Below are 24,242 nucleotides of genomic sequence, written 5' to 3'. Positions count from 1 at the left end.
GGGATTACCTGATATCACAAGAAATTATTCTGTTTGAACTCTCCAGTTGAGACAGTTAATTCTGACTTCCTGGGGGAGAGAGTGGTAGTGGGATGTGTGTTTGTGCGATGTCAGTCAGAGTTCCCGGGTCCGGGGCTACCCTGACTTCCTGTTTCAGAGGGAGAGATTCTCAGAGTCTGAGGATTTGGGCCCTACGGTGTTCTATTAACAATGGCGAATTTGTTCCTTGATTTGGCTGTTTCTATTAATGAAACAGTAACCTAATTAATTGTAATTAGGATGCCTCAGAGGTCTGTCTCCCTTTGAATCAATCGCTAGAGAGAATATGATTCTAGTAAAGCCCTAGCATATTCCTCAACAAAGAAAATTGTATGTAAAATTTCTGGGTATCGCTGCAAAGTTGGAGAGCTTGTGTGGTTGATGGAACCAGTTTACTTCAGTGATGCATCATGGGGTAGGGAGTGTTACATAGTCTCCTTCCTTAGACCGATTTTGGTCAATTCACTGCGACCTTTCTTGTCAAATAGAAAGAACACAAGCTATAAACTCTATGCAACAGCTCCTTATTCTGTCCTCTGTGTCTTTTTCACGGGACTGACTATTTCTGGACCTCTTCCTGGAGGGCTGCATGCTGAATTCCTTCAATCCCTAACTCCTCTCGGCTGTGCTTTGCAGGAGAAGCTGTGCCTGAGGATGAACAGATCAGTGCTAAGGACCAGAAGTCCCTGGAGCCCTGTGATAACACCCCCGTCATAGACAACATTGTTCCTGTGGTTGCTGGCATCTCTGCAGAGGAGAAGTATGATGAGGAGATCTCCAGCCTCTACCGACAACTGGATGATAAGGTCTGTAGTCAGAGATAATAGACCTCACACTGGTACAAAAACTAAAAGTAGCAGGTCCTAGATTTACTGGCTGGAAGCAGCTCAAGCCCCACAGAACTGATGTAGGGCTGCAGACTGATGTTTGTGCCTGTCTTCCTAGTATTTACCCTAGCTCTTCATTGGGCAGACTCAGGGAACTGGATTCATGTGGAATGGAAACTTGATTGGAAGAGTGGAGTGTTGACCTGGGTAGACAGAGTCTTCACGTCTAGAAATTGGATGGGGCCTTATCACTGCACGAGAGTGGAGGCTGCGTGATCTTTCTTTAATTGTCCCTTGTTTTCTTCTCTGGGCCTGTCCATCACCTCTTGCAAATTCCAGCAGTGTCCCAGCTATAGGGGCAAAGGTGGTAGCTCCCAAAACTCAGGTGTGTACTTTACTTATGTAGCTCTAAGACCCTGCAATGAGGAGCCAGTAGTAGCGGCATCTGTAAGGCTGTTTTCAGGGGCATCCTCTTGAACGAGGTAGTTTGGACATGCTGGGATGTCTAATTTCATGGCAAACTTTTGGGACTCAAAGAACCATGTCAGTGCACAAACTGGAATGAAGGAAAAGAGATCTTGGAGTACACTGTATCATTCATTCCCAAAGAAGGTCGGGTTAGGAATCCCAGAGGCAAAGGAAATTAAATTGATGTTTCACGTGATCTTGGCGTATTGCCCTTGGAATATCTAAATCCTTTCAGTTCATTTCATCAAGGTTGCTGATATTTTTAGTCTGATTTAATCTTTTCTGCTGTGGTTCAGCTCAGAGTGCTTGGGGACACCTCTGGCTTGGATGAAACAGCTTTGTTATGTTAACGTTGTCATTAATCTTACAGGCCTGTCTCTTCTGAGTAAAACTCAGAGTCTGGTATCACCTTCACAAGGGAAATGTGACTGGTTGCCATAAGGAAGCTGGTTCTCTTTGTGCTTATGACTCTGGGGGTTTGCATTGTAACTGCAGTGTTAAACTGGGGTCACCCTACCGTTTGGGTAACATTTAATAAGATATTCACACCGTGAGAGCTGGGTTAATTACTCTTCAGGCACTAGACATAGTTACCCTTCCATTTTTACACAGGTGTTTTATGTAAAACCTCAAACAAAATGAGAGAAAAGGGAGATCAGTAAGTTAGTGAATACTGTCTGTGGATTTCTCGATTTCTCCAAAGAACTGCTATTGTTTAATAGCATTTAGAATTGATGGTTCATTTTTAGTATCCCCAAAGAGTCCTGGATGTGGGGGTGATATCCTGATTCCGCTCTCTATTCTCTATGAATAGAAGCCCGCAGTGATTGGAATTGGGATCTTTTACCTTGGCAGCATGAGGATTTCTCTTTGCTCTGAGGGAGACTTTAGAGTCTTGACTCCCGCTCCTAAAGTGTAGGAAATGCCAGGCCTTGGCAGTTCTCAGTTGGTAGCTGGCAGAGCTGACCCTAGAGCCTCTGCCTCCTAATGACCAACCTAGGACATTTTCTGTTATATCATTTTCCTTTAGCGTGTGTTTTGAAAACCCTGTTAAGCACACATTTTGAGATTACCATGTGTGGTCCATCACAGGGTGATGCTGAGAGATCTGGGAGAGGACTGAGCCCCAGAGCCTCAGCCTGGGGAGGGGGGCACCAAAGCTAGTGGTTTGACCTTCATATCTCTACCCATGGATGGCCTGATTATGACTTGTCAGTTGTCATTCTTATTTGTCCTCCTCTTAAAGGTTCTAGGAGCTATTTCATGCTTCTGATGAGGTAGGTGGTGTGATACTTTTGAGAACGCATGAGTCGGGACAGGGCACCTTCACAGATTATTAGTGGCAGCGCTGAAAGTATCTAAGTCTAGATGAGAGGCTAGCCCAGGGTGGTTAGGTGACTTACATCACCTGTAGGTGGCAGAGCTGCAGTGAGATTACACATCTTCTGACTCCCAGTCCGGTGCTCATCCCATTTTGGCCTTAGCCCTTGAAATGAGGAACTTTTCAGCTCTAATGAATTTGTCTAGAATGTGGTGGGAGAAAGCCTATGCGGTCTCCTCCCTGCTGCCCCCTCTGTCCCTCCGTGCTGCCCCTCCAGGGGTCTAAGGACAGGTGCTTTTCCAGGGCAGCTCTGTGTGATGGAAAAGCATGCATGTTATTATTATTTTTTAATACTTAATTTTTTTTTAATGGAAGTATAGCTGATTTACAGTGTAGTGCCGATCTCTGCTTTCAGCAAAGTGACTCATACACGTATAGACATTCTTTTTTTATATCCTTTTCCATTATGGTTTATCACAGGATATTGAATATAGTTCCCTGTGCTATACAGTAGGACCTTGTTGTTTATCCATCCTATATATAATAGTTTACATCTGCTAATCCCAAACTTCCAGTCCTTCCCCCACCCCCGCCTTGGCAACCACTAGTCTGTTCTCTATGTCTGTGAGTCTATTTCTGTTTTGTAGATAGGTTTATCTGTGCCATATTTTAGATTCCACATACAAGTGATATCATATGGTATTTGTCTTTCTCTTTCTGACTTACTTCACTTAGTATGATAATCTCTAGGTGCATCCACATGCAAATGGCATTATTTCATTCTTTTTATGGCTGAGTAGTATTCCACTGCATATATACGTACCACATCTTCTTTATCCATTCATCTGTTGATGGACATTGAGGTTGTTTCCAAAAAGCATGTACTTTAGAGTCAGACCTGTGAGTTAACAATGCTGAGACCTGGGCCGGTGACCCACCTGCTGAAGATGTTTTTCTCATCTGCAACATGGAGTTCGCATCTGTTACTTTAAAAGGTTTCATTGGGGAGTAAAAGTTTCTAAGACATAGCAGATGCTCAATAAATATTGGTTTCTTTCTTTCTTTTCTGTCTTCTCCCTTTGTTTGCTTAAGGGAGAAGCCACATTATATATGGTATCAGAGGGGTGGTGGTGCAGAGGTGGGCTGAAAGCAGAGTTGTAAGATAGACAGCTCAGCACTGGTACTGTCTCTCTTATTCCCCATCACCTCTCCAGAGCTTCTGTACTGTTGGAGTTGTAAGAGAGGAATTAATTGTAAGTAGTTGAACCTCATTTCACTGATTACCATTGCAACAAAAGCATCTTCATAATTAAAGGTGACCAGTGACCTGTTGACGGCTCACTTATTTTATTCCAAATACCAGAATATTTTTTGAAAGGTGCCTGGAAAACCATTATCCATAGACAGATCTTAACAGTTGGCATCAGAGTGAGGCTGTGTAAACATGTTCTAAGAGGTGCACTTGAATGTATAGATACAGACTGCACAGCACATCCTACGCTGAAAGTTTTGAAAATTAAAAAGAATCACAGTAGACTATGCTAATTCCTTAGAGAAGTTTCCTTAAGAAAGGGTAAGTGTAGTTTTGGAAATGTCTCTGATATGTGATTCGTGTCCTTATAATGTAATCCTTGTTCTTCATCCCTCCCAGATGGGCTAAGGGCCCTTAGTTTCTCACGGTACCTCAAAAATCACTGCATCGCAGCCCTTCACCTGTCAGGAGCAAGCCTGCGTCTCAGGCTTTGGAATGAACACAGTATAAGAACAAAGCACTTGCACTACTGTTTTGCTTCTCTTGTGATTTATATCACTTGTAGCTGTTGCTCATATGTCCCAGGGGAAGAGATGGTAGCTCCCCCATGTTAAACTTCTTAAGTCTTTTATGTTAAGATGTTTAATATTTATGTGCAGAGGGACATAAGCGCAAAATTGTTCCTGGTAAATGACATTCTAAGTTTATAAAGTAGAAGAGAAAATATGCCCAACATATAGTCTTCTCACTGTGGAAATACCATTTTTGGGGGCAGGTTTCACTCTGATATAACTTCCCTAATTCTCCTGCCGGAAATCTGACTTGAAGTATTTTTTAGAAGCATTAAAGAATTTTAAATTGTAAAACAATTTTCAAAATTTCAGAGTAAGTTGTGCTGTGCAGTCTGTATCTCTACATTCAAGTGCATCTCTCAGAACATGTTTACACAGGCTTGATGCCAGCTGTTAAGATCTAGTCCGTGGATAATAGGTTTCTGAGCACTTTTCGGAAAATATTCTGGTATTTGAATTTTCTTATGCATAAAATAGGTGAGTTGGTGCAAAAAGTTCAGTGGAAACAGGATCTCCCTGAGCAGAGAAATATGCCCCAAAGATGTTCTACACAAAGGAAAAGGAGATGCAGATCTCATAATATTGGCATTAGAATTTTCTTGCTCCATGGAAAGCATCAAGTTGTGATTTCATAGATTTTTACATTTAATCTGATTTAAATGGATGCACAGACACGACCAAACAGGCAGGAAAATATCCCACGGGAAACTGAGGTTCAGCCACCTTGGCCCTTGAGTTTACCCTCTTCCCTCCCACGCCCTGGAAAAGGCAGAAAGCACAGTGCAGGTTTCTTATGGGCTGCACATGGAAACACCTGGGCAGCTCCTGGCACAAGGACGGACACAGTAACACTGAACTGGATCCGACTCTGCTTGGGGTTTAGACCCCAGAAGCATCACCACAGAGAATTTCCTCCTGTTCCTAAGGGGAGGCACATGTGAAGCCAAGCTGTCTTTCTTCACAGGCTGTGCTTCACAATTTCGTTTGAACTCATGAAAATCCTCGTAACCAAGACCGAGTCTCGTGCGGTTAGGCCTGCTGGGTGCCTGCTGCTTTCCACACCGGGTGGACCGCATCTAAGGAGGGGAGAGGCAGAGGTGCCTGCACGGGGCCGCGAGAGGCCGCGGTTCTGGCTTTTGTGGCAGCAACACCTAGTGGCAGACGTTGAGAGTGAGAAGAGTGAACTTGCCTGTGGGGAGATCCTTTCCCACTTCAGTGACAGGCCAGAAAGGAAGCAATCACGGTTCTGCACGCCAGCTTCCTTGAGGTTTTTTCAGACTGGTAAGAAAATTAGCTCCTAATCAAAGGGAGCTCTGTAATGCCAAAGATTAATTCTCTAGTAAATGTTTTCCAGTTTCTCCAAAAGGTTTGAAGTGGAAATACTGGTCTCTTCTACCTATCAAATGGCAGTGTTCCCGGTCACAGATGTGTTTAACAAGATTTGAGACATGTATGTATTACAGTGCAGGTGATTAGAAATTCACTCCCTTATTTTTTGAGCTAGGAGTTCACTGTTAACATCTTTAAGCTGGAGGGATAGCTCCAAAGTTCCTTTCGGTTCCCAAGCCCTTCATCGCCGATTTCTGGATGAGCAGGAATTGAGTTGAATGTGTAGGATGTTGTATTTCCCAGAATATCCAGATGTTTCATTGGCTGAGCAAGGTGGGCAAATCGGTATTTTAACCAATCTCTCTTCTGCGGGGAAGCACCACACCATTTCCTTCATCTTATCAGCCAGCTTATAGCTGGCATCCTGGTATCCAACGGTCATCCGTCGAGAAACCAGGATAGCAAAAATGACATAACTAACCACACAAAATTAAATATGGTATTTCGTTTCAGGATGATGAAATTAACCAGCAGAGCCAGCTGGCTGAAAAGCTAAAGCAACAGATGTTGGATCAGGATGAGGTAAAGAATGCAATAAAAAATTTTTTTTACACAGCTCTTTTATGACTCTGTTGTTGATGTTTGTTCCAGAAATTTAACTGGCAAAGAGTTTTTTAAAAATCACTGCATCATGTGAAAATGTCTTGGAAGATTTCCTTTCAGTGCCTGCTGAAAGCTGATTTTAGGGGAATTTAGAAAATAAATGTGACTTCCTAGAACTCTAGGGTTTTGAGAGTGCGTGGCTGGCTGCTACACAGTCTATGAAGGGCAGAAATACAGGAGCTTGGAGGTCGGGCAAGGATGATCCTGCTTCCTCATACTCAGGGCCCAGCACTCCTGGTTTGTGCCACTTCTGCCTTTCTTCGGCTTTGCAAATCAGACAGCTCAGGACTTTGATATACACCATGTCCTTGTGCTGTCTTGTAGGGAAGAAAATAGCCCAAAAACAAAAGTAGAAGGTAGAGGAGAGGAAAGCAAAGAAGATAGGGGTCCAGGTGCTGCGTTAGAATATATGTGATACGGTAACGAGGAGGGAAATTTTTTTCAGTCTCCTCCTGGATGGCATTCAATTCTCCAGTAAATGTCTCTATTGTATTGTGTTTTGCCAAGCACTTTACAAATAGGAACCTAAGCAGAGAACAGATAGCCAATCTATCAAACACAGATGATTCGTAATTCTCTTACTGAGGACATCTAAGTATGTTTTCTCTTTTGTGCTTTAGGGTGCTTTCTGCTTTGTTGCTAGAATGCTGTGAGTTGGATCATATGATGCAATTATAGCAAGTGGCTTAAGTTCATGGCCCCAGTCCCAGCCCTCTCGTAGACATAACTCTCTCTCTAACGATCTTTTTCTCTTCCTCTTTGTTATCCTTCATCTCTCCAGGACAATGATTATGCCCTCTGCCCAAACACTTCCCTTGGCAGGAACCATATTTAACTGATTCCCCTTTTAACTAGAGTTGAGTCTTCATTTGCTTTGTGTTTCCTGCCGTCTTCCTCCCATTCTGTTCCTTTTCATCTCCAACTTGGTACAATTGCCTGTGATAACCTTTCCTTTTTGTTACAGTTAAAACTCTTAATATTTTTTTTCTCTACTATCAAGGCAATATCTGTTCATTACAGGAAAATCAGAAAATACAGTAAGCACAAAAATAATGAAAGTATCCGTAAGCTCAGTCATTCACTTTTAACTAGTTTTAATGTTTAGGGTATATTCTTCTATAATCCATGATGAATATTAAGAAAAATTAGTGACTGCCCTTTTATACTGTTTTGGTTGACTCTAAAATCGACCTGTTTACAATGTGAAATAATGATAATAGTAAGTATTATTATAGTCCTTGGAAATTATTCCTTCTCGTCCTCTGTTCAGCTTGTGGAATAGCCAGCCAGCTACAAAGTCTGGTGATTTATTTATTTATTTTTTTGCGGTACGCGGGCCTCTCACTGCTGTGGCCTCTCCCGTTGCGGAGCACAGGCTCCGGACGCGCAGGCTCAGCGGCCATGGCTCACGGGCCCAGCCGCTCCGCGGCATGTGGGATCTTCCCGGACCCGGGCATGAACCTGTGTTCCCTGCATCGGCAGGCGGACTCTCAACCACTGTGCCATCAGGGAAGCCCTGTTTTTTTGTTTTGTGTGTGTGTGTGTGTGTGTGTGTGTGTGTGTGTGTGTGTGTGTGTGTGTGTGTGTGTGTGTGGTGATTTTTGATGTGTAATCAATTCTTGGAGTTAAGCCTATGTAGCTTTAAAAAAGAAAGAAAAAAATTAAGAAAGAAAGAAACAGAAACAGATTTTCAAAACAATACGCTATTTTTTCATTTAGCATCTGGATATATAGTAGCATTTCTAGTTATCCTGAGCTTTTCAACTTATTTTCTTTTATCTGTTTTTTTAAAAAATTACATTATTTTGGATAGAGCACAGAGCATAAACTCTTGAACATTCGATTCACCAGTTCCATGCCATCTAATTTCCCCAGCTTTTAGCTTCTACAAGAAGAGACTATGAGAAGATTCAGGAGGAGCTGACACGTCTCCAGATTGAAAATGAGGCAGCCAAAGATGAGGTGAAAGAAGTTCTCCAGGCCCTGGAGGAGCTGGCTGTCAATTACGACCAGAAGTCACAGGAAGTGGAGGACAAGACCAGGGCCAATGAGCAGCTGACAGATGAGCTGGCCCAGAAAACGGTTGGAGCATTTGTGTGTAGGGGGCAGGACTTCCTCAGCAGCCAATCGTGTACTTATATTAATGTTTGCTGACAGACACTGTATAGCAAGGCAGTTGGCTGAGTGGTTTTTCAGTGTTAGGCATAAGATGCATTGTTTGAAATCCTCCAGTTATTGAAATACTTTGTGTAAGTGATTTGTCCATTCCCCCCGGAACTGCATGTCAGAACTGTTTTATATCTAGGGCATTTGTAACACCAGCAGGGATGCCTTGTAGGATAGTCAAGAGAGCACAGACTTTGGAGCCAGACAAATCCTAGCTAAAAATTTAGGCCTTAGTCGAGACATTTAAACTTGAATATTCATTTCCTTATCTGTAAAAATGGCGATAATAGCATGTTCCTTTCAGGGCGTGAGAATTAGTGACAGTTTACATAAAGCATTTAGCATGGACCTGTGCATATGCTACAATCTTAGCAAATAAGTCTCAAAATATTATATTAACAGGGGAGAGTGGGTGACCGGTGGAAGGTCTGGATTTCACTCTCCTTGTTTACACCCTCCTGAATGCAGTCCATTCCTTCCCCAGAGCTTCTTTATCCTCGCCTAGGACCAAGCTGTCCTGGTTTGTCTGTGGTCCTGTTTTCAGCCAGTGTTTCAGTCTTCACATTTCCTAATTTTCAGATTCTCCCAGCGAAAGATGCTGCAGGTTCTGCTCAGTGAGCTAGTGGCAGAGGGCCAGTGAACATTTGGTGAGGTGGCTGGTGGTGGGATGTGTCCATTTTGTCCTTTTCTACTTGGGAGATGGGTGGTGGGAAGCCGAGTGGCTGTAACTGGCTGCCCTTGGCACTTTGGCCTGATGGCCTGGTGTCATGGGATTGTGCCCAGCCTGCTTTGTGGCAAACAGCCAGTCCTCCCAGGCAAGGGGAAGTAGCAGATGGTGCAGGAAAGCTCTGATCTGCTGACCGTAGAGCTGATAGAAAATGCTCCTTACTCCATACGTTCAGCTGCACGAAGGAAGACTTTTGAATGTTTCCCAAGATGGGAACTACTGCTTCTGTGGATTTTAAAAAACAAAATGAAATAAGCAGTGGCAGCGCCAAAATAAAAACAAAAACAAGGACCAGAGAAACAAAGTAGAAGTCACGTAGGAAAGAAGGAGACTTAGATTTTCTCTGCTTATGGTTTTCTGCAAGATTCTTTAACTAGTCCTTGCTATTAGTTGCTTCCCAAAACAATGAAATGTTTTCCATGATACAGGTTTTATTTTCTGTCAACCCGAAGTACTGCTAGACTGGTTTAGAGTTTTTAGTCGTGTCATTAAAAGTCCTCTAGTAAAAATGCTCTAGTAAAATCGCTGCATATGGAAGAATTACACGAATGTCTTTGCATTAACCTCTACAACTGCATAATTTAGGGAAATTATTTTCTTTGTTGGCTGAGTTAGTACCAAGACACCAGAAGATGGCCGTTCTGTTGATGTTGAGAGTTTGTTAATTAAAAATATATACATTTGGGTAACATACATGAAGGATGGGAAAGGTGGATTTATTCGTGTTTGGCAGTAAAACGGAGCGTCTGCTGTATATTAAGAAGCCACCTCCAGTTGAACCAGACCAATTTTGAAACGAGGTGAAGTGTTCAATTCAGCTTCACCAAGAAGATTAAAAGACTTTTTCTAGGTTGTTTTCGAGACTCACTAAGGTCCCTTTGGGCCTTCCAGACCCATCTGTTTTGAAGCCAGATGGGAATTTGGAAGTGGTCCCAGGGAGCAGGTTTGTTTGGAAGTGGAGGTGGGGATGCTTGCAGGTATGTTTAGACCCTGGAGAATGTGGACTGAAACAGAACATTTGGTAGGTAGGACGATATGATTACACATAATAAATGTAAGGATTCCTTTTGGGCTTTATTTATTTTTAATAACTTATTTTTAATAACTTATTTAATAACTGACCTGGAAGTTGTTGTCTGATATGCAGACAAATGACATATCAGGCCAAGGCAAATTCCTTTTCTTATCAGAGAATGCAGTGCTATACTGTAGTCTGACTTAAAAGGACTCTTGTGTTGAAATCACATGAAATGATAAAAGAACTCTATCTTACATTATGTTGTTATTCTTTGCAACGCCATGTGTATGAAATTGATGAGTGACCCTTTTAATTTGTTGTTAAAATGTGTTTTGCAGACTACATTGACAACCACACAAAGAGAGCTGAGCCAGCTGCAAGAGCTTAGCAATCACCAGAAAAAGAGGGCTACTGAGATCCTGAATTTGCTGCTGAAGGATCTGGGGGAGATAGGAGGAATTATTGGCACCAATGATGTGAAGACTGTAAGCTAGCCTTTCTTTTATCCTCTCTACCTGCTCTTATAATGGCATGATTCTAAGCAAGCAGGGGCTGTGTTTTATTCTCCTAAGTATCCAGTGCTTAGCACAGTGTTTTGCATCTGCTATGTGCTTGATAATATTTGAATGAGTGAACGAAGGGCTGATTGAATGACTAAGTAAATGATTGGTTAAGGAGGAGAAAAAAATTTACCTTTCAATTATAGGAAATGTCCTCAAATCTTGGTTGGCCTTATGTAAGTTGGCTTATTCCTCAAAATTGCACACTAGTGTCACAGAGGTTTGGGACTGGATACGTTAAGCAAAAGTTCTACCCTCAGAAACGTTTCTCCTTTTCTATGAGAATCCAACAGAGTGAAAATCCCCAAACAATCAGTATGAATTAGGAGAGCTTTCAGCTGGAAGTAATAGGATTCTAACAGTGGCTTAAAAAAATAACGCCACATTTAATTATTCACAATATGAGAAGTCTAGAATCTTGTTATTCAGGTTGCGATCTGCATTCACCTGGGAACTTGTTTGAGCTATAGACTCTCAGGCCCACCTCAGACCTACCGAATTAGAATTTTCATTTTAGCAAGATTCCCCAGGTCATTCTTATGCTTCTTGAAGTTTTAGAAGCAAAATTTGGTTTCTTGCAGTATCTCAGCAATGTCAGGCATCCAGGCCTTTTCTTTTTTTTTTTTCTTAATTTATTTATTTTTGGCTGCGTTGGGTCTTCATTGCTGCATGCAGACTTTAGTTGTGGCTCTAGGCGCATGGGCTTCAGTAGTTATGGTACACGGGGTCAGTAGTTGTGGCTCTTGGGCTCTAGAGCACAGGCTCAGTAGTTGTGGCACACAGGCTTAGTTGCTCCGTGGCATGTGGGATCCTCCCAGACCAGGGCTGGAACCCGTGTCCCCCGCATCGGCAGGTGGATTGTTAACCACTGCGCCACCAGGGAGGTCCCTAGGCCTTTTCTTTATTTTCTTTCTGCTTTCCTCAGCCTATTGCCTTTTCACATCTGTAGATTTTTATCTCAAGGTAGCAAGATAGCTTCTATAGCACCAATCATCACATCCCCACACAACCACATCCAAGGCAGGATGGGCTGCAAAGGCAGCCAGCTTTCATCCAGGAGGGAACTATAATCCCAGAAATCCCCAACTGACATCCCCTCCCCTTATACTTTATGAAGGCCAGAATTGGGTCACACGGTCACCCCAAACTTCAAGGAAAGCTGGGAAAGCAAAGAGAAATAGTATTACTAGAATGGGCTTAAACTAACCATGATTAACCCCTTGGGTGGTGCACATTGGTGTAGCAAGGATGTAAGGGAGATGGGGAGAAAGAGGGTGGTATAACATTGTCTATGAGTTAGGAATAGGGAGAAAAGACAATAAACGATGTTATCATCTAAGAACAATTAACAGTTTGCCACAATATAGAGAGGACTTTGGAAAATAAGAAAGTGACATTAAACAAAACAGCTTTATTGAGGTATAATTGATGTAAAGTAAGCTGCACATATTTAAAGTATACAGTTTGAGAAGTTTTGACATATGTGTACACTCATGAAACCATCCCCACAATAAGATAATGAGCATGTCTGCCACCTCCAGAAGTGTGTAGGGCTATTTCTGGTCTCTCTAGTCTATTTCAGTGATCTAATCTTTATGCTGTACCACACTGTTTTGATTACCATAGCTTTATATGAACTCAGCCCCTTCTGTGGAGTAGCCATTGATTAAATGTGTGTGGATTTTATCAAGCCAGGGAATAGTGTTACAGTATTCAGCTTCCTCACAGGTCCCTAAAACCAAATTCTTAGAGTTTAGCCCTTCAGCCTTTAAAAGGCCAAATTCTACATCAGTCTGCTCTTTGGGAACACTCAGGTTTTGAGTTGAGTTTGTTAAATACTAGAGAAGCCTCCCCAAATTACTTTTGTTTATTGACATTTCTGGGAGACATTGAAAGTCCTCCTTCGATGGTATAACAGATCTAGGTTTAGAGTATATGGCTTCTTGTAAACCCAATCATTCTTTCATGGAACCTGTATTGTAACTGAATATTTCATGAATCTTTGCAAATGAATCTAATTTTAGCGAGGTACTATAAGATTAATCCTTTCCAGTTTAGTGATTTTGTATTTGAGGATTTATTTTTAGAAGCATATATTGGTGTTGAGCTATAAACTTCTGAGGTTGGGGTGATTAAATGGCCCTTGCAATATGAAGGTGCAGTTGATTTATGGGAAGTTGGTGCCTGCTGCTGATAATGATAAAGGAAGATATTTTTATGCTAAGTTCTAAAATAGAGCTGATGAAAAATGCTAATGAAATCAAGGAGTGTCTGGGTGCTTTGGAATTAAAAAAACAAAGAGTCCTTACCTTTGGGATATGAAGTATGATTGAGATTATTTTTAAATACTTTCAATGTTTTAAAGTTATTTTTGGATTCCAGAAATTGGATGCCCTAGTTAATTTCATTGGTAACTAAGTTCATTGATAACTTTCACTTATATAGCATCATATTCTTAATCGTTCTGTTTTTTTTTCTTACAATTATGATTTAATCATTAGGGCAATGAGAGCTAAAGGGGAGGAATTATGTGACTTTGGGCAAGTTACTTTACTTCTCTGGGTTTCGTTTTCCTAATCTGTAAAATGACAAGATGAGGGGCTTCCCTGGTGGCGCAGTGGTTAAGAATCTGCCTGCCAATGCAAGGGACACGGGTTTGAGCCCTGGCCTGGGAAGATCCCACATGCCGTGGAACAACTAAGTCCGTGTGCCACAACTTCTGAGCCTGTGCTCAAGAGCCCACAAGCCACAACTACTGAGCCCACGTGCCACAACTACTGAAGCCTGCGTGCCTAGAGCCCGTGCTCCACAACAAGAGAAGCCACGACAATGAGAAGCCCGCGTACCGCAACGAAGAGTAGCCCCCTCTCACCGCAACTAGAGGAAGCCCGTGCGCAGCAACGAAGACCCAACGCAGCCAAAAATCAAAACAAACAAATAAATAAAATTTTTTAAAAAAAAGGCAAGATGAGTCCAGATTATCTTGAAGGTTGTCAGCTCAGGAATTGCATGAGTTATGTGTATATTTCTTAGATCTATCATTGTGGGCACAGATACTTTTCTTACTGATTATGAATATTCAACTGATATAATTCTTTTGATCTAAAAAACGAGATCAAGGAAATCTTTTTCGGTGATCTTGTATTTTTATTCCTAAAATGTTGTTCGGTCCCCACAACATCCCTCCTAATAGTGCTCTGGGGTGAGAGGGAAAGATAGGTGTTGGAGTCTCCCTCAGTCCTCAGTTCCAGGATATGATGGGCCTAAACAGCAAGGAAACAGAAGAACCCATATTTCTCCAGCTCAATCACATCTGGAAACATTTTCAGAGCCCAGGCAATACTTTAAGTCAACAAAACGAGATGAGAGCAGCAGATGACAAGATGAGCCTAGTGTTGACTTTATTCAGGTTTATTAGCGAGCCTCCCCTTCCTTTCATGTTCCGATGTCACCGGTCTTTCTTTAAAACGAAGATTTCCAGATTCCTAGCCACAAGCAGAATAGCAGGTTGAGGTAGAGTGAAGGAGATGGATTGGGTTAGCTGCCTAATTTTCTTTCGACCTCAGGTCTGGCTGAGGTGGAGGTAAAGAAGTTCAAGCAGGTGACACAGACCCTGGGCCCCGGCTCCATCAGGGACCCGACTATGGGTGGAGCAGAGATGCAGATAAAACTGCTCCAGATCCTGGGTCTGAAGTCAGTCTTCAGCACCGACAGCTCCCTTTCCACCAACTTCTTAAACACGGCCCGGGGTCTGCTGGGGCTGGTCTCTGAGGTCCAGTCCCAAGCCGGAAGGGTGACTGGGGTCCCCACCCCCAGGAGAGCTTGCTCCTTCAGTCCCCTCTCGCCCCTCAAGCTCTTGGAAGCAACTGTATCATACCCTAGCTCTGTACTGCACTTATAAATAAACCTGACAATTCTGAGCACTTTTTTTAAAAAGGATTTTTTAAAGTCCCATTATGACTTTTAGGTCTTAGAATGTGAACAGTCACCTCACTTACCTTTTACTTGACCTAGAAATGGCACCTTGCTCAGCTGCTCCATGCTCTAGAGTCATGGGGTGGGCGTGGGGGGTGACTCCTTCCATACAGGCAAGATGGAAGGAGAGGCAGCGTCTTCTGCTGGATTAGTCATCCATACTGGATCGCACAGTCCAGTACGTACAGTGGAGTCATTGTCAGACCCAGGGGAGAGTTATGAAATAATAGTGCAGCAGCAAACTCTGATTCTTCTTTTTAAAATAACAGTATATACTGGAATTACTGAAAACTCTGAACTAAATATGACTAAATATATGAACTCATAAGTGGTAGGAAACCTTACAGTTAAAACGACTTGTTTGGAGTATTGTTTTTTTCCATCAGGTGTGGATTCAAAATCTCCTTTTAGACCTCCTAGGACAAGTGTAGGCTTCAGAAGTTATGGTTCTGGTTTAGGGGGAGAAATATCCAGCTCTCACTTTGGAGGAAGCCCCATTATTAAAGAGTGAAAAAAGTACATTTTTTTCACTCTTCCCCAATTCACATGGGACCTGGGCATAGCATACAAAGTGTCCTCATCTAAGGAGAGCCTTAGAGGAGGAGGTGTTTGTTCCCTTCTCATGATGCTCTACCTCTTGGTTCAGCAATGTTTTCCCACCAGGAGATGGTGTAGGTTGTGAATTCCACATGAAAGAGATGGATGTCCCCTTATCTTTATACAGAAGGACAATATGCAGGCACACCTGGTCAGGCTAAAGAATGAGCTTCTCATCTCTGTTCCACGTTGGACCAGTCACAAAGGCAGAAGGACAAAACTGAACTTAAAGACGGAGGGATTTTCTCACCCGTTACCTCCATAGTATTGGATTATAAAAGGAATGTAATGAGGAGTGGTGTTGGTAGGCAAATCGTTGGCAGTCAGAAATGTAACTAACTGATTAAAAAGAACCTCCATCAAAGTAAGATGGAGTCAGATATTGATGCTCGTGGTATTTTCTTGCTGTTAACATAGATTCTGCATTGTGTTGATGGACACTAGAGTCATTTAACAAATACTGTTGTGGAATTTTTAGGGGAAGGTTGACACCAAATTACAGGCACTCGGCACTGTCTAGTGTATTTCCGATCTGCTACCAATTTTCCAGTTGATACACGATTCCATATTCCTAGCTCTTAAATGTTTACTGAAAAAATAGTCATACGATGAGTTAATGACGGCAATAATGACAAAAGTGGGCAGCGAACTGTGGAACGTCAAAAAACCATAGTTGGAATCATTGTCTTAGAACCGACTGAAGCCTCTGTTCACGGGCTGGGTACTGGACAGGGCTCTTGTTTTCTCCTGAGGTGCTAGGATGCCCTCTGGTGGTTAAACAAAATATGCACACAGTTGCTTTGCTCGTGTGGTAAGTTGCCCTTCAAGACCATCTCTGCTTCTCAGCAAATGGGTTTTTATCCCAAGTAGCTTGCTGCAGTGTTTGTTTCCAGTAGAACTCTGAAAATTAGACAACAAACATGAGATGGTACAGGAATGCTCGTTGTCAGAATCTTTTCTTCTAAAGGTGGATTTACATTGTTATTCTTAGGTGATCTAGATTCCTGTGTGCTTGGAAGGGACAGTTGGGTAGAGGCAGGGAAACAGATGGGTAGTACTGAGAAGTTATGCAGGAAAATTTTCATCCAGAGGTACTTTTGGTAATAGCACATTCTTAGTCATTAGATTTTTTGTTTAATCGAAGACTACATAGAAAATCCTTTTTATTTCAACCCTTGCTTATGGAAACATATTCAAGCTATTAGACTGCTTGCCTCTCTGGATAGCAGATTATAGAGAACATAATTGAAATTTTGATTTGACTTCTTATGGGGACTCAGAGTCACCTTCGGAGCACTGGGCTTTGCTGCTGTTCCAGAAATGTAAGGTGTAAGACATTGAATGGAACACCTCTTCAGAGTTATCTCTTTTTAAAATTTCAATGTCTTTTTCTTCTATCATCTCTTTTATCCTAAAAATCAGTTGTAATGAAAAACCTGGTTAATTGTAGATTATGTTAGTAGAGGTTTTTTTTTTTTTTTTTTTTAATAAATGTATTTATTTATTTATAGCTGCGTTGGGTCTTCGTTGCTGCGCGCGGGCTTTCTCTAGTTGTGGCGAGCGGGGGCTACTCTTGGTTGTGGTGCATGGGCTTCTCATCGCAGAGGCTTCTCTTTGTTGCGGAGCACGGGCTCTGGGCGCGTGAGCTTCAGTAGTTGTGGCTCATGGGCTCTAGAGCGCAGGCTCAGTAGTTGTGGTGCACGGGCTTAGTTGCTGCCTGGCTTTTGGAATCTTCCTGGACGAGGGCTCGAACCTGTGTCCCCTGCATTGACAGGCGGATTCTTAATGACTGCACCACCAGGGAAGCCCCCAATAGAGGTTTTTAATTGAAAGTTTTACCCGAGGTTTCAGAGAACTTGGGGTTGAACTTATAGTACCTTTTGGAGAAAAATTCTCAGCTTGTGGTCCTCCAATTAGGGTTTCTTAACCAGAAACCCACAGACATCTTGAGTTCCCATGGACAGGTTTCAGGGCCCCCATGAACCTCTGGAAATTGTAGGCATAGTTGAGTGTGTTCCCTCCTGTGCTCAGTTGGCAGATGTGAATGGAGTCATTGAGGAGGAATTCACCATGGCCCGGCTGTACATCAGCAAGATGAAGTCGGAGGTTAAATCTCTGGTGAACCGCAGTAAACAGCTCGAGAGCGCCCAGATGGACTCCAACAGGAAGATGAATGCCAGTGAGCGGGAGCTGGCAGCCTGCCAGCTGCTCATCTCCCAGGTAGACCACGCCTTTCTTCCTCATTTCACACCCTTGTGCTCTGGAAAGTCTGCTTCCTCCGTGCTCTTACTGGGGCTGTTGGTGCATAACAGGGATAGTTGATGGACTTTGCTTTACGTAAGACTTGTCCATGGCCTCCTAGGCAATGACAGCCCAGGCTTATTTCTTAAGGCTAGGTTTAGTTGTGTGAATTACCTGGATTACCTTCAGTCCCTGTTTAAAGGATGTGTCTATATATCTTTATCTAGCTAAGTAGGTAGGTGGGTAGGATAGATAGAGATATGTAATGAATAGACAAGACTGGGTGGCATCTAAAACTCCTATCAGCTAAGGCAACATTCTTTCGTCTTTTAATCTCTACCATAGGTCCAATTTAATATGGGACAACAGAAACTACCATCACTACTACTATTATTAATAGTAGTAGCAGTTAACCTTTTACTGAGTGCTTACAACACACCATATACTATGTTAAGCACTTTACGTGCATTCTCTCACTTGATCTTTAAAAAATTCCTGATGGGCAGGGTTTATTTATTTATTTATTTTTTGGCCTCTCACTGCTGCGGCCTCTCCCGTTGCAGAGCACAGGCTCCGGAAGCGTAGGCTCAGCGGCCATGGCTCACGGGCCCAGCCGCTCCGCGGCACGCGGGATCTTCCCGGACCGGGGCACGAACCTGCGTCCCTTGCATCGGCAGGTGGACTCCCAACCCTGAGCCACCAGGGAAGCCCTCAGGTTTTATTATTGTTCCTTTTTTTTTTTAATAAGGAAAATGAGACTGGAAAGATTAAATATACTGTCCGAACTCATATAGCCAGTGAAGGACGGAGCTGGGACTCAAACCCAACTGTGTGTGAACTCAGAGCCTTGAAGGAATCTTCAGGCTCCCGGGGCATATGTCATCCCCTCAATGACTAAGCCTAGTCTTCTTTCATTAGAAAGGTATTTTCATTTTAGTAAGGTGGTTTCAGAAAATAGCAGCCTCGTTTCTGACCTGCCACTGATACCTGAGCTTGGTGTTTGGGCTTGAGGCTTCTGTGAGTGGTCCAGTGTGTGCTACTCACTGCCTTAGCCCAGGCATTAAAACAGCTAAAGTCATTTGGGGTAAACAGATACCAGTATGGAATGGCGCATCAGACAGTGCTGAGAAACAGACAAAAGCATACTTCATCCTGTACGCTTTTAAACATAGGGATGTGTCATCATAGAACCATCTCCTTGTCTCCTACCATAATCATCTAAGGGATGCAAATTAAAACATCAAGTTTCCATTTTATAAATAACATAATAAGCAAAGATGTATTAATATTTAAGAGACTATTCAGTGCTGGTGTGTGATAGTGAAATTTATTGAGAAAAGTATAATTTGGTCGGTCCTTTTGGAAAGGACCTTGGGAATCAAAAACCGTAAAAATGTAAGTATACTTTGGTCCAGTAATTTCGCTTATAGCATTTTTCATTGATGAAAATGAAAATTTTTCATTTCATATGGTATTATCATTCCCTGATTAAAAATATTAGCATTTATATGGAAGATGTTTAGTGCAGTATTACTTTCATTTTAATTAAATAAAATAGGCAACTATCTATTGAGAGACTAATAACATAAAGTGACATGGAAGGATTTATGCAGCTCTTACAAAAAAATTGATAAAACCCAGTCATTTGGAAAGTATAATTATATAAAGTAAAAATGAAAATGCTGAGTTACAGATCTATGCTATGCCTTGCAACTTGGTAAAATATGCATTCATATAGATAAGACCAGGAATATAGGGGGAAATGGTTAATAAATTAGAGTGGTTAATGGGTGAAATTTATTCTACTTTTTCTGTATTTGCTTTACTGTTTGACATTTTTATAATTTGTGAAAGTTGAGAGGAAAAACACTAAACATTAGGACATAGTACACCTCAAGTCTGATTTCCAGATCACCTGTTACACTGAGAGCATGTGCTTCTGGAGGTCCCTAATATTTGGAGGCCAAGGCAAGGGCACAGACAGAGGCCCTGCGGCCTGCAGCCCAGTGTCTCTCCTTGCATCTGGATGTACCAGCCTCCACGTCCAAGTCGGGTCCCTTCTGCACGTTCTGTGAACTGATGGAAGTGTGTAACTGTGTCAGCTGTAATCTATGCAAATGGATGATGGGAGCCACACTGCTGGTCCTGGGAGTGGCCTTAGGGCCATTGGAGTAAGGAGTTTCTAGTTTCCCAGACTCACTGTGGTCTAGAAGAGGATGTGGGCTCCAGGTGGGCACGCTCCCTTGGCACATGAACTTTGCTCAGTGGAGTGGGATGCAGCCAGAGGACCGCCCAAGTGGGGTGCTCTAAAGTGTAGGGCCCAGGACAGTTGCCCAGATCTTAGAGTGACACTCACTCAGCGTATATGGGGTCGGAGTCAAGAATATTAGGACGGTTTTAGTTAGACAGTGCTTTCTGCATTAGCAACAAATACAGTTTTCCATTAGGTGCTATTTTGTACTCTGCTACAATTTACATAAAGCCAAAGATTCAGTCATAATTGCCTGGGGTTCAAAAGTAAGAGAAATCTTGGCTCTTTATTTTCTGACATGATCTAAGGAATCTGACAAAATGTCTCCAGCTAAAGTGCTGTTATCTCCTTTGTTTACACTCATCCTTGTCACCAAAAGCTATGCTTATAAAACAACTGCTCCAACAGGGTCCCATTTCCCAGAGGTTATTTCGTTAGATTAGAGCTCAGTCTCCAGAGCGTTCCTGCCTAAATATGAACCCTGCAGATCTGGAGCGGGGAGTGTTTGCATATTTCCATCTGCCTAGAAGTGACTACTGTCCCTAGTCAGTCACGAGCTCTCATTCATTCATTCACACCATTATTATTTATTAACTCTCTATTTTCATGGAGCTATAACAAGTAGAAAAAAAATAGATAAATCAAGCAGAAGTTAGGTGCTATAAAAAAATGTTGGGGCCTGAGTGATAAGGCTCCAGCCAGGACCATGTCTGGGAGGGTGCTGGGGAGAGCTTCCTAGGGAGAGGAAAATGTAAATGCAAAGTCCCCGAGACAGGAATTGGTGTGTTTGAGAGACAGAAAAAGAAAAGACATAATATTTGAGTTCCAAAGAAGAAATCCAGAGGTGCAGTTTCAAAGAACGAAGCCCTCAGCCTTGACATTTTCCCAGTCCCTTTCTCTCCGGCACACTCTGTTTTCTGTAAGGAGGAAAAGCAGCTTGGGCTTTGGTATCTCACTTAAGAGGACAGTGAGGAAGGGCACGGCCGTGAGTGGGTCTGTGGGGAACGAAGCAGAGAAGCACATGGAAGAAAAAGGACAGATCCCAAACAGAGGGTAGAATATGCACCATTTGGGTGCTGGGGCTCAAAAAAAGGACTCAAGAACTCCTCCTCTCTTGCGTTGTCCCATCAGACAGTCCCGGGCGAGCCAGGATGGCCACTTGCTAGTCATTCACAGCTCCCTTTTATCTGTTCGCTTGTTTAAAGCATGAAGCCAAGATCAAATCCCTGACAGACTACATGCAGAACATGGAGCAGAAGAGGAGGCAGCTGGAAGAGTCCCAAGACTCGCTCAGTGAAGAGCTGGCCAAGCTCCGAGCCCAGGGTGAGTAACTGACCACTTTGCAGGTGTCTGACTCTCAGCCTAAATCAGACACTCTCTAGTTGGCTGGACTCATGATGTTTAATTTTGCTCGATTAAAGCATTTCTAGGTCTACTGAAAACAATGGCATAATTGGGCAGGGGGGGAGGGGAGAGAAACGTCTAGAAGACTGCCCCCACCCCATATCTGCTCCTCTTCCCATTTTCCCTCAGTCCACCCTGCTGCCCAAGTCAGAATCCTCTCCCTTCTTTACCTCCTGCGTCCAGTCTGTCCCCAAGGCCTGTCCATTCGACCTGCCAGGGGCTCCTCTGGTTCTGCCCTTCTCCGTCTTCACTGTCGCTGTCCTTAATCCTAGTTAAGAATTGTGGCCACATCCATCTACCGAGGAGCTCATCTCCAGCCTGCTCTAGGCTGACCACTGTGCTGTATTCCAAAGGAGGATTCCAAAATCAAGCTCTACCTCGTGTCCAACCCCAGGCCTCTGACCCTTCCCTGGTGTCCTGTTGTGCTTAATATAAAGCCTGAACTTGCACCCATGGCTTACCTGCATCCCCCATCCTTTTTTTTTTTTTTTTTTTGCGGTACGTGGGCCTCTCACTGCTGTGGCCTCTCCCGTTGCGGAGCAGAGGCTCCGGACACGCAGGCCCAGCGGCCATGGCTCACGGACCCAGCCGCTCCGCGGCACGTTGGGATCCTCCCGGACCGGGGCATGAACCCGCGTCCCCTGCATCGGCAGGCGGACCCTCAACCACTGCGCCACCAGGGAAGCACCATCCCCCATCCTTTGAACAAGCTCTTCCTTTGCCAGGCAGTCTCCTGACCCCCTTTGAGGAGTGAAGTGCCCAACACATAGGAAGCACTCAATAAATGTGAATAAATAGAAGAGATTTGAGAGAAATGACTAGAAATGTAGAAACCAGAACAGGATTAAGAATGTAGGTGTTGTGGTGAAACGGGAACACACAGATCATATTATGAGTTGCAACGAAAACTGGTAGAGTCCCTTTGGAAAGCATTTTGAAAATACATATTAATAATTCCAACACTTCTCATACCTTTTGCTCCTCAAATCTCATATATTCATTGCAGAATTACTTATATTAGTGAAAAAGAAAAGGAAAGGAAGCCACCTAAATGTCCAACAGTTATATGAACTATGGTATGTTGTTTAAAAGAACAATTTTTTTCATCTTGGAGATGAGTACATGAAGGCCGTGCAGCAGTGCTTACAGTGCATTAGATTAAACATCATAACATGTAATTTCATCTTTACTGTGGTTATAACATTGAAAAATCAATAGATGCTTATGTTCCAAGGCCTGTAAATTAATATTTGAAAGGAAATGGTTTTGATAGGGTAATAGGATTGGCGATGATGCTACCCTTTTTAATGTCCTTTATTGTTGTATAGTCATTTGCTCAGGAAATACATTCTGCTTCAAATGCCAAGGTAAATTAACGATGAAAGAGAGCACACTCACCCCCGCTTTGACCTTGTAAGGTTTTCTTTATGTCATAAGGGGTGTTAGGAACAGAATGCTCCGCCCAAAACTTGACATGGGAAAGAACTTTTCCCTCTGCTAAATGGCTTCTGCAGTGGTGCCACTGAGTGGAAACGGAATCAAAGCAAGAAGAGCTGAAATAAAGTGAAACAGACTAGAGAGGATACTTAGTGACTTGAGTGTCACTGTCCGAAACGCTTTTGCTCCCTCCACCTCGGGCTGCTCATTGCCAGCTGTGCTCAGGGAGGGCCACTGACCAAGAATAGGATGGGACTGGTCCCTCCCTCCCAGAGGTGTGCCACATAACAGCCCTGCCCCCAGTACGAGGCGTGGCCTTCCTGTTTAGTCTGGAGAGTGTTATTTTATATTTCTCTTTTCTTTGTGCCTATCCTTAGGTTGTTTTCCTGCTCCAGATTCTTAGAGAATACCATGGGAGGTAAATTAGCTCTTTACGAAACTCTAATAGTGGCACGAATCCAAACACCACTAATATTCGCAGAGTGCATTATCATTGACAAAGCACGTTTATGTGTGCTGCCCAGGAGTAGCTCACCAGGCCTGGCGGGGAACCAGTCCTCCGAGGCGTGAGGTGACAGCTAGGTCAGCTGCAGCGTGACCACTCCAAGTTAGCACTTCCCCTCCAATCGCCACTGTCCCCGAAGGACTTCGATAATCTCCCAGGAGAGATCAGCCTTGATTTAAAAAGCCAGAAGTCCTCCTTCAGAGGCATGTTCCTTTATACCATGGTTGTAATTGGTAAGATAAGCTGATGTTTCACCCACCCCATTCTTTTTTCGTTTTCTAATTTTTACTTTTGGATGTGAGTCCTGCCAGTTAAATCTTAAATCATCGTTTAAAATTCAAAACAGAAAAAATGCATGAAGTCAGCTTCCAGGATAAAGAAAAGGAACATCTGACCCGGCTGCAGGATGCTGAGGAAATGAAGGTGTGTACGCAGCCCCTCCCAGAAGCCCAGCCCGTGTTTGGACTGGATTTCCTTGATCCAGGAAAATCCAACTCCTTCAGAGATGTGTGTGGCAGGGTAGGAGGGAGGCGGGTTGGGACTTGGGCTGGGCATCAGAGCTGCTCGCAGAGTGTGGCTGGGCTTAGCAATGAGATGGAGGTGGAGGTGTCCAGGAATCCCGAGGTGTCTGTAGATAGTAGTTGTGTTGTGTTGTGTTGGTACATTTCTCTTCCCGTTCATGACCAGGAAGGAGAGAGCACACCTTCCAGTCACTGCATGGGGCCACTCGGCAGAACTTCTGCAGAAATGGTCGCCGCTTCTTTGAATAGAAGGAAACATCTCTCCCCTCTATCTTTTAAGGAAACAGCCCAAATTTGAGTTTTCATCTTAAACGTAGAGATCTTTATTTTTGGTCACATTTTTTTTTTTTTTTTTTTTTTTTTTTTTTT

General features: G+C 43.1%; 1 protein-coding gene across 2 annotated transcripts in view; it reads left to right on the top strand.

The window, feature by feature from the left end:
- Positions 1 to 24,242, top strand: part of KIF5C (kinesin family member 5C) — a 167,377-nt gene that overhangs the window by 113,644 nt on the left and 29,491 nt on the right. Inside the window, exons 12-19 of one of the 2 annotated variants that reach the window (XM_007454547.1) lie at positions 676 to 845; positions 6,322 to 6,390; positions 8,347 to 8,553; positions 10,721 to 10,867; positions 14,331 to 14,334; positions 17,553 to 17,734; positions 21,212 to 21,329; positions 23,699 to 23,775. In XM_007454547.1, the coding sequence (XP_007454609.1) occupies positions 676 to 845; positions 6,322 to 6,390; positions 8,347 to 8,553; positions 10,721 to 10,867; positions 14,331 to 14,334; positions 17,553 to 17,734; positions 21,212 to 21,329; positions 23,699 to 23,775 (974 nt within the window). Of the gene's footprint in view, positions 1 to 675; positions 846 to 6,321; positions 6,391 to 8,346; positions 8,554 to 10,720; positions 10,868 to 14,330; positions 14,335 to 17,545; positions 17,735 to 21,211; positions 21,330 to 23,698; positions 23,776 to 24,242 lie in introns of both variants that reach the window. The other variant, XM_007454548.1, reaches the window with a different exon arrangement.

Source organism: Lipotes vexillifer, unplaced genomic scaffold (genome assembly GCF_000442215.2).
Source record: "Lipotes vexillifer unplaced genomic scaffold, Lipotes_vexillifer_v1.1 scaffold335, whole genome shotgun sequence".
Classification (NCBI taxonomy): domain Eukaryota; kingdom Metazoa; phylum Chordata; class Mammalia; order Artiodactyla; family Lipotidae; genus Lipotes; species Lipotes vexillifer.
This window is presented reverse-complemented; position numbering and strand designations above follow the sequence as displayed.